This window comes from Quercus lobata, chromosome 7 (assembly GCF_001633185.2).
Source record: "Quercus lobata isolate SW786 chromosome 7, ValleyOak3.0 Primary Assembly, whole genome shotgun sequence".
In the NCBI taxonomy this organism is placed as follows: domain Eukaryota; kingdom Viridiplantae; phylum Streptophyta; class Magnoliopsida; order Fagales; family Fagaceae; genus Quercus; species Quercus lobata.
In genome coordinates this window covers 47,522,623-47,534,554 of record NC_044910.1, presented here as the reverse complement: position 1 = coordinate 47,534,554, position 11,932 = coordinate 47,522,623, and the positions used below count along the sequence as shown (strand labels likewise).

At 41.1% G+C, this 11,932-nt stretch overlaps 1 protein-coding gene across 2 annotated transcripts; it reads right to left on the bottom strand.

The window, feature by feature from the left end:
• Positions 1-316: 316 nt before the first annotated feature.
• Positions 317-6,566, bottom strand: LOC115953448 (probable ADP-ribosylation factor GTPase-activating protein AGD6). 2 transcript variants are annotated; one of them, XM_031071091.1, is made up of 5 exons: positions 6,461-6,566; positions 5,469-6,311; positions 5,280-5,369; positions 1,062-1,563; positions 317-775 (listed from the first exon to the last, which is right to left on the bottom strand). In XM_031071091.1, exons 2-4 carry the CDS (start codon positions 6,276-6,278, stop codon positions 1,063-1,065), a joined length of 1,401 nt encoding a protein of 466 aa, XP_030926951.1. In that variant the 5' UTR covers positions 6,279-6,311; positions 6,461-6,566; the 3' UTR covers positions 317-775; position 1,062. The 2 variants fall into 2 exon arrangements, with proteins under 2 accessions (XP_030926951.1, XP_030926952.1); XM_031071092.1 differs by having other exon boundaries at positions 5,469-6,314; positions 6,461-6,548.
• Between the last annotated feature and the right edge of the window lie 5,366 nt (positions 6,567-11,932).

The window sequence follows — 11,932 nt, the reverse complement described above, 5'->3', positions numbered from 1 at the left end:
TGTGCCTCTACGCCACCCCCTTTAAAGAGCTGCAGGACCAAAACCCTAACTCCCTGAATGGCTCAGTGTTCATTTTTAGCTTAAGCTCTTTGGTGACAAAATTTAGGGCATGAGCATTTTTAACCTGACCTTTTTCTGTTGGCCTCTCATACGGCTTTAATTTGTTTCTTGGCTATTATCTTTAACTCCCATCAATTTGAGAACAATCCCAAAAAAAAAAAAGTGTCGATTTTACTGAAGATCTGAACTGACCACATAGTACAATTTCCATGAAATTTTGAAAGGAAAAATGTCTTCTTATTGCAAAAATTCAATATGAAACACACAGGGCAAAAGATATTGAGGGAACAATTAGTCATTACAAATCAAAAGCAACTTTGGACTTTCAAGTCAACAAATAATGTTTCTTCACACACAGACAGCAGTCCTCTTTTGAATGGGCAATTACCCTTTCCTGAATGCAGTTGTACAGATATAAACTATTCTCAAACAGACAAGATGTCCCCCAGAAATAACATAAAACTTTTAAAAGATTTAGAACATAAAAAGAAAATAGAAGAGACTTGCTGAAATATGCTAACCTTGGAAAAGCATATCACCTATCCACATGGGATATGACCCAATCACAACCAATTTTCCATCAGCCGAATTCTAATTTTCATATTCATCATCTTTGGAATTTCCCTTACCAGTCACTACTTTGAACACTACTATAATTTTTGTCCACCGTATACGGGTAAACCGAGAATTTGGTAAAATTGTGAAATGATTCCACCTGGCCAGACAAGAATGCGTTTAGTTTCAAATAAAGCACAAATGGATGACAACAAGAATGAAACTGAAGAACAAATAACTGTCACATGTCCAGAATGACTTTGAATATTAACACTACTAACAATGATTCTCAGTACTCTCACATAAAGCTATCTAATTTTCCCCCCATGTTGATTGTTGTAAATACATAAAGTACTTCAAAGACAACACCTTTCGAACGAGTCATCAGAAACCTTTAAAAAAAATGAAGGGAAAAAATAAGAGAGGAGTTTTCATTGTGTACTAACCTTAGAGAAATCCTCCCCCTGTCCAAGTTGAATCTGGTTTCCCATTGTGACCAACAGCTTTCTTATCTGAGGCACTCTGGTAGAAACTATCAAATCCATCATCTTTGGCATCATCCCAGCCAGCCCAACCATCACTGTTATGAGATGCTGCTCCCTTCGTTGATTCTTCCTTCCTATTGTCTTTGCTGTCCCAATCATCCCAAGAACTTGAACTGTAAGAATTGTGCCCAGTTGATGACGACTGCCCTCCTCCAGGTGAAGAATTCCATCCTTTGTTCTCCTGTTTAAACTCTTGATAATATCCATTCATCTCACTATCATTTTGTTGCCAGTTATCAGTCTTCCAGTTAATGCCTTCTTTAGTGTACTCTTCAACCTTCTGTGAAGCCATTGCCATGACCCCCTTCATGATCCCCCACGTCTTCTGTCCAATCTCTGATGTCTTTGCAGTGACAACAGTTACAGTTTCATTTACCTTGTGATCATAACCGCCATCCTTCACCTGTAATAAATATTTTTTCATGCACCTTGTTTGTCTAATTTCATATATTGTCCATCCTTAAAATCTATAGTAAAAAGGGGGGTGGGGGAGGCAGATAAAGCAATAACTATAACAAACAAGGTTAAGAGCTGCAGCAAAAAACCTGTGCTCATGTTAAGCAACATGGTGTTGATTATACATTGTGTGGAAGCGTAATGGGTCCATAAACCATGGCTCCCAAGATCAAAACTTAGCTTTGATACCAAGTTGATGCAGGATAATATCAAAAGGAAGATGAAAATAACAAAAATTAAAAAGATAACCCTAAGAATCAGCACTTAGGGTTGCCTGGAATCAACACCAAGCAAGAAAGTTAGGAATCAGCACCAAACAGTTTGGAAAATCTGCAATCTGAAATTTTATTCATCAATCATCTAATTAAAAGAAAACCAACTGAAGCCTTTTTATAAAGCTTCCAAGAATAAAAATCACGTCTATAGAACTCTCAACTGATAATAATCTAAAATACTAATCCCTATCTGAACTCAAAATAATGAAATTCTAAACTAATCCAACTACATAAGAAACCAAATCCCATAAGGTGTGTTGTCCGCAACAAATGCAAATCTGAATATCTTCACCTTGCAAAACACAAGCTTAAGATACACCAAATAAATAGTAAATTTTATTTCTTTTGCATGCTTGATGACCACAATAAGGAGAATAAAAAAGAAAAACATTAATATATACTTAAATGCCAACATAATTTCCATTTTACCATGTTTTTGGGATCCATACAAAGGCTTGATAGATAAATGTGCAAGTTAAAAATATATTAAATATCAACCAAACTCAAAAATAAATGAAATTGGAACGTACAGTGTTAGGGTCTGTTTGGATTGACGGTGAAGGGAGGGGGGTAGAGTAGAGTTGACTAAAAATAAGCTAATTTTGAGCCACAACATGTGTCTCAGAGGGTTTATCCATCAACAGCTTTGTAATTTGATAAATCTCTCAACCACCCACAAGAGCCAGTCTCCATCATCACATAATTCCCATCAATCCACCAACTTAACTGTAAATTACCCATACATCACCAATATTACATCCTAGTCTTTTGCTATTAATGGCATGTTTGGTAGACTGTAATAGATACTGTAATGTAATAGTTATTCCTATGGTTTAACTATTATTTAGTATGGTAATGTTTTTACTACAAAAAATAGTCATTCCTTATTAATAATTATTATTCAAAATGAGGAATAACTGAAAGAGTTGTAATATTTATTCTTCAAAATTACTCATCTCTCTCTCAAATTTAAAAAATATTATTTTTAAGGAAATATAATTATATGAGTAAGATATTTCCTAAAATAAATCTTAAATTTTATTTTAATGTTACAACTCACAACCAAACTTATAAATAGGTTTAGTTATTCCATTACAATTCCCAGTAATAAAGATTGCAATTCCTGTTGTAATCCTTATTCAGTGTACCAAATGTGCCCTAAGCCTAACTACTAAATAGCCAACACCAAAAATAAAGGTGGAACCATAACTTCCATCAACCAGCGACCAAAGATCTACCATTTTCACTACTAGTTCAATCCCCAGGCAAATATTAAATAACAATCACAATTATTGTCAATTCCACATCAAATGTAGTTCCCCACTCTTAACCTTCATGGTATGTTTGAAATAGAGAGAGAGGGAGGAAGAAAAGAGAAAAGTAGAGGAGAAACTGGCTAAAATATACTAAAATTCAGTACATTCGGCCATTCTATCCATCTTGCCCTCTCCTCTCATCTTCCCCACATCTCCCTCCATACAAATATAGGGTTAGCTAATCCCCTGGCAGCCTATTTCACTGTCACTACCAAAGTGACACAACCACCATCATTGCCAAGTCACAATTTTAGTGTTGTTCCACCACTGATATTAGTAACAACCAACTTCAGGTATGCGCAACTCTTGGCAAATGTTATCCAAATCAACCCCAATTCTCTTCATACTCAGTCCCTTCGAGTCACCCATCAAAAAATCTTAATTAGTCAAGATTCCCAAATCCCCTCCCTCATACCCTCTCTTATTAATCTGATAAGAAAGACTGACCAAATAAGAATTGATCATGTGATCTTAAGTGCCTGGGACATTTGGTGTCGCCAAGAATGGAAGCCATCATGGCAACAGTGTCAAATATAAGAAGGCTAAAATGACTTGTTTATGGCAGATCTCATCGTTCAGCTACATGACAAACACTAAACGGCTTTATCTTCCAGTTCAGTAACCCAAATTTAAGTATACTAGCTAAAACAAGTCAAATAAGTTTGTTCATTGGTAACAGATGTGTTTTGGAAAAAACAAACAAAAAAAAAAAAAAACAAAAAAACAAATTTCCATGATTCATTGTATGGGAAAACAAATTAGCGGGCTGTGTCCACATGACATCAGTGAAAATGAAAGACATCTCATTAGAGGTACATATACTTCACCTGTTATATGTTATAAGAGTTGCTTTCCCTGCATCAATTTTATTTAAACTGTAGAAGGGGAGATAAAAAGAAGTTGGAATGTCAGTTTTCAAAGAGCTTTCAATGATTGGGAGTTGGACTCTTTTTTTTTTTTTTGGATAAGTTAGAAGTTGGACTCTGCAAGTACTTTCCTTAATTTCTTCAATCTAACACCCCTAGGTGAGAGGATTATGATAGACTGAGATAGAGGTTGCAGGGGAGTGGTGTTTTTACTGCAATTAGTAGTTTGTTGGAGATACTGCAAATTGGAAAATATTGCCATCAAAGTAAGTGTTATAGTATTAATTTTTAAAGTCTTAACTGATGATGCAGCTCCATGTAGATGGAAATATTAGATTGTCAAAAAGAGACAACATATGTAATTCTTTACAGATAGTGTATTTTGTTTACCTTGTGATGTCGCTAGTCGATTGTGGTTATTTGCCTTAACTTGTGCATAGGGTTATGTCTCAAAGTATGAGAAAAGGTGACAAGGCATGCTGGAAAGGGTGATTTTTATTGTGGGTTGAAGGAGGGGGGGGGGGTTCTATTTGCATTATGTGCACATTTAGCAGAAGAGGTGTTGTTTTGTACTTTCAACAATGTAGAGCTGAATGGGAACACAATTAAAAAGCATTAATTATGTTCTCTATTGGACCAGCTGTGAGGTTTAGGAAGTATACATTGCAATTCTATTTTGGAAGGCAATTCCTCATTGTTAGATGTGGTGCATGCCGAGAGAAAGGAATGCAAGAAGCATTGAGGAAAAAAAGGACCATTTTAGATTTGAAATTACCATTCTTCATATATTTGTTATAATGTCCATTCAAAAAAATATAAAAAAATTGCTAGAATGGATGGCATGGTCAGGATTAATTTTATTGACATTTATTAGGTTTGATTAATCATTGTAACTTCCTAATTTAATTGTGGGTCATTGTGCACTTCTTATGTATATGCGCTTTACACCCCCCCCCCCTTTTTTGTTTCAAAAAAATCTGTAATTTATCAGCCATAAAACAAAACATTTTTTTAGATTTCATAGTTCTTTCTAATTTTAATTTGCTGAAAGGATGCCTTACAATCCTAAATCATCATGTTTATTACTATTAATCATAAACATCAAGATTAGAGATCACAAACTAAGAACATGGAATGAAGAGGCCCTAACATAAACACACAGATAAATGATCATATCAAATTATCAACAGAACCAATTCCAAATACCTTAGTAGAGATCTCTTTTGTACCAGCTTGGACAACGGTGGCAGCCGACTGCGCCGCGGCAGCAGCAGCCAAAGATAGCTTACCAAACCCCTACAAACAAACCAATAGCATAACATATTAGATCAATTCAAATCATTCAGCACCAATACTACAACATCAACACATTCAACGGCAAAAAAAACATGAAACCTGAGAAACAACGGAAAAGACATCTCCCTGAGCGTCATTCCTCTGGGAAGAAGGCGGAGGTGTGGATCCAAACCCGACATACTTGCCGCCTTGCGACGGCGGAAGCCCGTCGGGGCGGGACTCGTTCTCGGCACGCTTTCGCGCAAAGAAAGTCTCCTTATTGGCCGCCGACGCCTCCAACTGCGCCCGCGTGTAGATATCCTCAGTCGATTTCGATCTCACGGGCCCACCGCCCATGCCTCCGGCGCCTCTAACATCGCCCGTCGACTGGTTTCTCCTCATATCGCTAGAAGATCTGAATCCATCGTCGGTATCCCAACTATCCCACCCTCCTCCTCCTCCTACTCCGCCTCCGCCTCCATTGCTCCCATAACTACCGTTCCTACCGCCGCTCAACGGCGGCTTCGATTTGCCGAATCCGGTGCTCTCCTTCACGACCGGCGGGTCCCGCCAGGGTTTCCCTTCGGCCAGGGCCTGGATTCGGTCCCTGTAAACGCTGGCGGCGTTGGTGTTGTACTTGGTCACGATATCGGTCTCTTTAGCGATCCCGTACTGCGCGAAGAACGAGTTGAGCTGCTCGTTGCCGCCGGACTCCATTTTCTTGATCTGGATCTCGGACCAGGAGTCCATGGTGACGGATCGGACGAAGGAGATGTGGACGCCGAGGCCGCGGTGCTTGCCGGAGCACTCTAGGCACATGAACACGCCGTACGACACCGACGCCCATTGCGGATTCTTCTGCGAACAGTCCACGCAGACCTTGTTCCCCGCTTGCGATTGCAAATCCCGTAGCCGCCTCGACGCCGCCATTCGGGTCCGATCCGTCCGTTCTCAAATCGGATTCTGCTAAACCGAATCCAAAAAATAAAAAATCAGAAGAAAGAGAAATGAATCGAAATGAGAGAAAAAGCTTTTGGAAAGTTTTTCGTCTGAACTTGGGAGGTTATATACGTATACGTTGGAGACAGAGAGAGAGAGAGGTTTGGGCGTACCTGATTTGTTTGTAGCTTGCTTTATCGGAGATAATTGGGGATCACCGACACCGTTAGTTTTGTAACAACGTTTTTTGGTGTCTAAATGACAGGTGCTGCTGCACAATTACTCAATTCAGTAAATTCATTTTCTCTTTGGTAGGTAACTACGCATTCGTTACCAAAAATATATTTATGTTTTAGAAAGCCTTTTTGTCAAAATGGCTCCTCTACTCCAATAAATACCATTTAAGAATATAATTTTTTTTTTCGATATTTAAAGATTTTTTAATTTTGGATGTAATTATTTTAATATATTCATTTTATTCTATATTTAAACTTTCTATTAGAATTTTTGTGAAAACTTTAAAAATAAATAAATAAAAGCTAAAAAGACCTCTTTAAGTGAGGTGAGATAAGAGATAACCAAATCTTGGCTTAATCCCACATTGGGGTCATACACTTTATATGAAATATCTTGGACTCTAATTGGTATAAGACATTTTCCCACAAAGTTCTTTGTCTCACTAGGAAGAGTAAAACCGTGCAACTTGTGTGGCCAAAGCCAATAATATATTTCCAATTGGGAATAAGAGGGGTGAGGTGCGGGAAAACCAAATCTTGGCTAAGTTCCACATCACCTAGTTAAGGAGAGGTTATGCACCTTATATGAAAATTACCTTCGACTCTCACTAATAAGAGGATTTTTCCACAAGGTTGTATGTCACATGAGGAAGAACAAAAGTGGTAAGGAAAATGGTAAAAGGCATTTTCCCACAAGGATGTATGTCGGGGTGTGCACGAGTTGGATTGGATAGGTTGAGGGAGAATTTTTTTTTAACTTGCCAAATTGGGCAGGTTACGCGAGTTAGTTTTAGTTATGTGTTATATACTAAAATTCAAATACTATTTTTATTGTGGGGCCCAAACGATTTACGGGCCGGGCCCATCTACCTGGGGGAAATCCAAAGGCCCAAGCCGAGGAGGGCTATGGCCCAAACTCGACCAAATAGCCTATGGACATCGCCGAGGACGGCTCAGTCCTCGGCAGACCCAAAGTTCCCCCCCCCTGAAAGGAGGGCAGAAACGGTATAGGACCGAAACCAGGACAAAAGATCTAAAATATCCAGAGAAAGCTGCTCTTACTGCCATTCAATGCTCTGAACCTGACAGAGCTGCAGTTTTTGACTTTTACAACCACCCCCAACGACTTTGAATATGGACTGATGGGACAAGTATCAATTTTGGAAAGATTGACCCTATACGTGGACGAAGGACAATGAACGCAGGCGGATATAAAAGGAAAAAGAAGTAACCTAAAAGAGGGGGTTGGGAAAAATGGCCAGAAACCAGAGCCTCCCAACCCACCTCCAGGAGAAAGACTCCAGGGGTGAAGGAAAACCGAAACTTGTATGTACACCGCGAAAAGCCCACCGCCTGTCAACCAAGGCCTAGCCTTCCAAACCCACGCTCTACAAATGATATTGTTAGGGGCCTTTTCACGCGCGAACCCGACACTGTTACGGTCCGCCACGAAACGCGTCCTTACAATTGGCGCCGTTTGTGGGGAAGGCTTGTGTGTTGGTATAGGAAGTGGGTCGGTAGAATTTCTTCGTTATATCTAACCGTTAGTTATAAACTTCTAGTATAAAGTTCCGTTAGGAACTACGTTTCTTGATTAGGGGCTTGGTTGAGAAGCTAACTCCCTTAAGGCCAAGGTCCCCCATAAAGAGAAAACTTGGCACTTTGTAACGTTAACTGTATGGATAAACTCTAGGGGCTTGGCTGAGGAGCTAACTCCCCTAAGGCCAAGATCCCGCACAAAGAGAAAACTAGGTTTTGGACAGAACCAAGGCATTGCATGGTCCTCAGACCCAAGCCTCAGGGGAAACCAACTACCTGGATGTAATGAAAACTAGGTTTTGGACAGAACCAAGGCATTGCATGGTCCTCAGACCCAAGCCTCAGGGGAAACCAACTACCTGGATGTAATGAAAACTAGGTTTGGACAGAACCAAGGCATTGCATGGTCCTCGGACCCAAGCCTCAGGGGAAACCAACTACCTGGATGTATGAAAACTAGGTTTTGGAAACCAAGGCATTGCATGGTCCTCGGACCCAAGCCTCAGGGGAAACCAACTACCTGGATGTGGAAAACTAGGTTTTGGATAAAAATTGCATTCAGAACCAAGGCATTGCATGGTCCTCGGACCCAAGCCTCAGGGGAAACCAACTACCTGGATGTAATGAAAACTAGGTTTTGGACAGAACCAAGGCATATGGTCCTCGGACCAAGCCTCAGGAACAGGATGGAAAACTAGGTTTGGACAGAACCAAGGCATTGCATGGTCCTCGGACCCAAGCCTCAGGGGAAACCAACTACCTCAGGTACCTGGATGTGAAAACTAGGTTTTGGACAGAACCAAGGCATTGTATGGTCCTCGGACCCAAGCCTCAGGGGAAACCAACTACCTGGATGTAATGAAAACTAGTTTTTGGACAGAACCAAGGCATTGCATGGTCCTCGGACCCAAGCCTCAGGGGAAACCAACTACTTGGATGAGGAATCAACTATTTAAAGAAAAAACTATGGCCTGTAAACCTCGAAATCCCTCCGAAGAGAACTCCGCGTTAGCAGACGGGTTAATACCTTGATTGCGCGGATTCCTCGGCCTACCCTCGGACCCCCAGTATCAAAGGGGTTGGTGCGATACGGTGCAACATATTACCCCAAAAGCACAACCAAAGTCCCTCGCTACCTAGTTACCCTTTCAGACGAATTATTTAGAGGTTATCGTTCTCGGACATTGGTCTAGCATGCATCACGTAGTACTCAGCGCTTATCCCGGTTAGTTCCAAGAATTTAACTTATTGGAAGTTACCATTGCTGTACTTGATAATATTTGTGAGTTTAAATTAGTAGGAACCTGTGTTAAAGCATTTTTTCTGCCTGGAATATCCTTAAGGGTAGGCTTGCATTTAATGTTCATGCATAAAGTAGTTGTTATGGAGAAGAAAGATATGTATGGAGAAGTAGACACATATTTTATTAAGACAAAGGAACGGTACAGTGTACAATGAAAAGCTGAAACAAGCTTACACTAAAACTGACTGCATAAGTAAAGGAAAATACAAGCGAGTGGAGAGAAGGCCGTGGGGACAGCTCAGAGGAGAGGTTGGCTACTGCGCCGAGTTATTGTCTAAGGAAACCATTCCTTCATGCTTTTGCACACCCGTAACTCAGGCAGCAAAGGAACCTGACCTCAGACTAACACCATCTACAGAAAAGGTGCAGAGAGCCGGAAGTTGGGAAGCCCCCGCAAAAATCTGCCTGCCACAAAGTAGACAGTGCTGATGGTGGAAATCCCTTTTTCTGACATACAAAAAATCGGGCATGACCAGAACCTGCTTCGGATTTTGACTAAAAGAGGGAAGAGTACCATCTTCCCTCCATCAAGACGGAGGACTGGCTTGAATCTGTGCCATCCTTGTCCATACCATATCACCTTGAGGATTCGGTGCCTCTGGGGCGCGCAGAGACCTTTCATCCCTATCCAAGCCTCAGACATCTTGCTTTGGGGCAGTGGCGCTAGGGAGAGGGATCGCGGATATCGAAGAAATATAGCTCTGAAGGGAAAGGGAGAGTTCATGTGCAAGTGAGGTGATCCCCTATCCCATTTATACCCAGAAGTAAACCGGTGGCATTTAATTCGCGCAGCGTCCCAAGGAACGCTACAGACAAAACGTCTCTGGCTTGATTTCCAACGTCGTCTGCAACCCTGAGATTAAAAGAGTCTCGAGAAGGTGCACCTCGAACATTGGGACGCCAGAAGGTACCGCGTGGTCAAAGGTTATGGTAACACCTCTTAATTTGTGGGCCCAGTAAATCAGCGGCCCAGGCCCATCCAGCATATGGGCCCAGGGACAGAACCAAGGCCTTGCATGGTCCTCGGACTCAAGCCTGTGGGGAAACCAAGTACAAAGAATTATAAAAATTACAAGTTTTTGGACAGAACCTAGGTCTTGCGTGGTCCTCGGACTCAAGCCTATGGAAACCAACTACTTGGGTAAGTAAAGACTTGAATTTCGTAAGATGGGCTACTTGATAAAAACGTTAAGTCACTTCGTCTACGGCTTAAACACCATAAAAGGTTAAGGCCAATAAAGGGGTAAGGAAGATGGTGGGACGCCTCAGCATTTAATCATATAAGAGGGCCATCCATTTGGCGGGGGATATGTCCTCGGACGGTTATTTCTCACACGGCATCAAGCCTTCGTTTTTCACCTCGGCTAGCATGGGGTAAGTATTACTCTTCGATGGTCGGCCTTATTAGGCCAGGCATTTCTATTAAAGTTATGGCGACGTCTTTTTTTTATTTATTTATCAAGTCTTTTGGTCTTAGTCGACATTGATTTAGATGCTAGATAATCGTGTCAAGCAGCATTTGTAGATCTAAAAAAAAAATAGGAACAAAATATGCGAAATAAGGTAGACAACAACCTTTATTAATATGAAAAATTGCTACAACATACAAAAAGGGGCTCAAACGAGCCTATACAAAATGTGAACTGCCTAAGTAACCATTACATCTGTAGTACAGAAAAGTAAACTGTCAAGCGTCTTTTAAACTCGTCTTCAAAGTTTCTCCAATCTCTGCCTCATTGATGCTCATACTGAGAGAGGGACTCACTTTAAAAAAGAAAATGAATAAAGAAGATGGAGGACATGAGTAAAGAAGGAGGAGAAGAGGAGAGAAAAATGAAGAGACAAAGAGAGGAACAAAAGATAGAAAAGAAACAGCACCAGGGCGGAACCGGTGCTGGGAAGACTATAAGAGGAAGGCGGAGGAGGGCACCAAGGAGCAAAAGAGGGAGAAACAGAAGCACTTAGCCCCTGTCTCAGCCCTGACTCCTAACACGCCGGTGCCATATTAGGTACGCTCGTGAGGAGCCGGATGGTAACGATCTTGGGTGTTCTCGACTCAGTCACGTCGAAAGTTTGACGTGACAAGTCCCTGCTTCGGATTTTGACTGAAAGGAGGATGAGGTTGATTTTGAGTCTTCGCCATCCTTGTCCCGATCGAGCCATGGTAAGCTTTATCGGAACGTGGCGTTTTTGGGAGGGGTGGGGCTTTTGCATCCCTTGTTGTTATGGTAAAGTATTTTACGATTAGGTGTATAAACCAGCAAGTAAACCGAATCCTAAGGGAGACTAAGTATTCCGGAGTCACAGGGGGATGAAAAGGGATTTTTTGTAAAAACAATAACCTCCTCCTGTCCTATTTATACAGAGGGCGGAGCGGGGAGCATTTAGTAGGTTCAGATTTCCGAAGGAATCAGCGAACCCAAACACACCGGTTCCACTTCTCCACCCCATCAAAATAAACCGTCGAATTAAAGTAATCTCGTGAATAATGATTATTAAAAGCACGTTTTGGGATACCCAAGCGGTAAGAGCGCATCAAGCGCGAAATCAAAAGGCTACCTCATAAA

Excerpts from the sequence above, each read along its gene's own strand:
- LOC115953448 (XM_031071091.1), bottom strand. The coding sequence starts at position 6,278 with ATGGCGGCGTCGAGGCGGCTACGGGATTTGCAATCGCAAGCGGGGAAC. Across the intron at positions 5,370-5,468 it reads TCTTTTCCGTTGTTTCTCAG|GGGTTTGGTAAGCTATCTTT; the intron begins GTTTCATGTTTT and ends GTTTGTTTGTAG. Across the intron at positions 1,564-5,279 it reads CAAAAGAGATCTCTACTAAG|GTGAAGGATGGCGGTTATGA; the intron begins GTATTTGGAATT and ends TATTTATTACAG.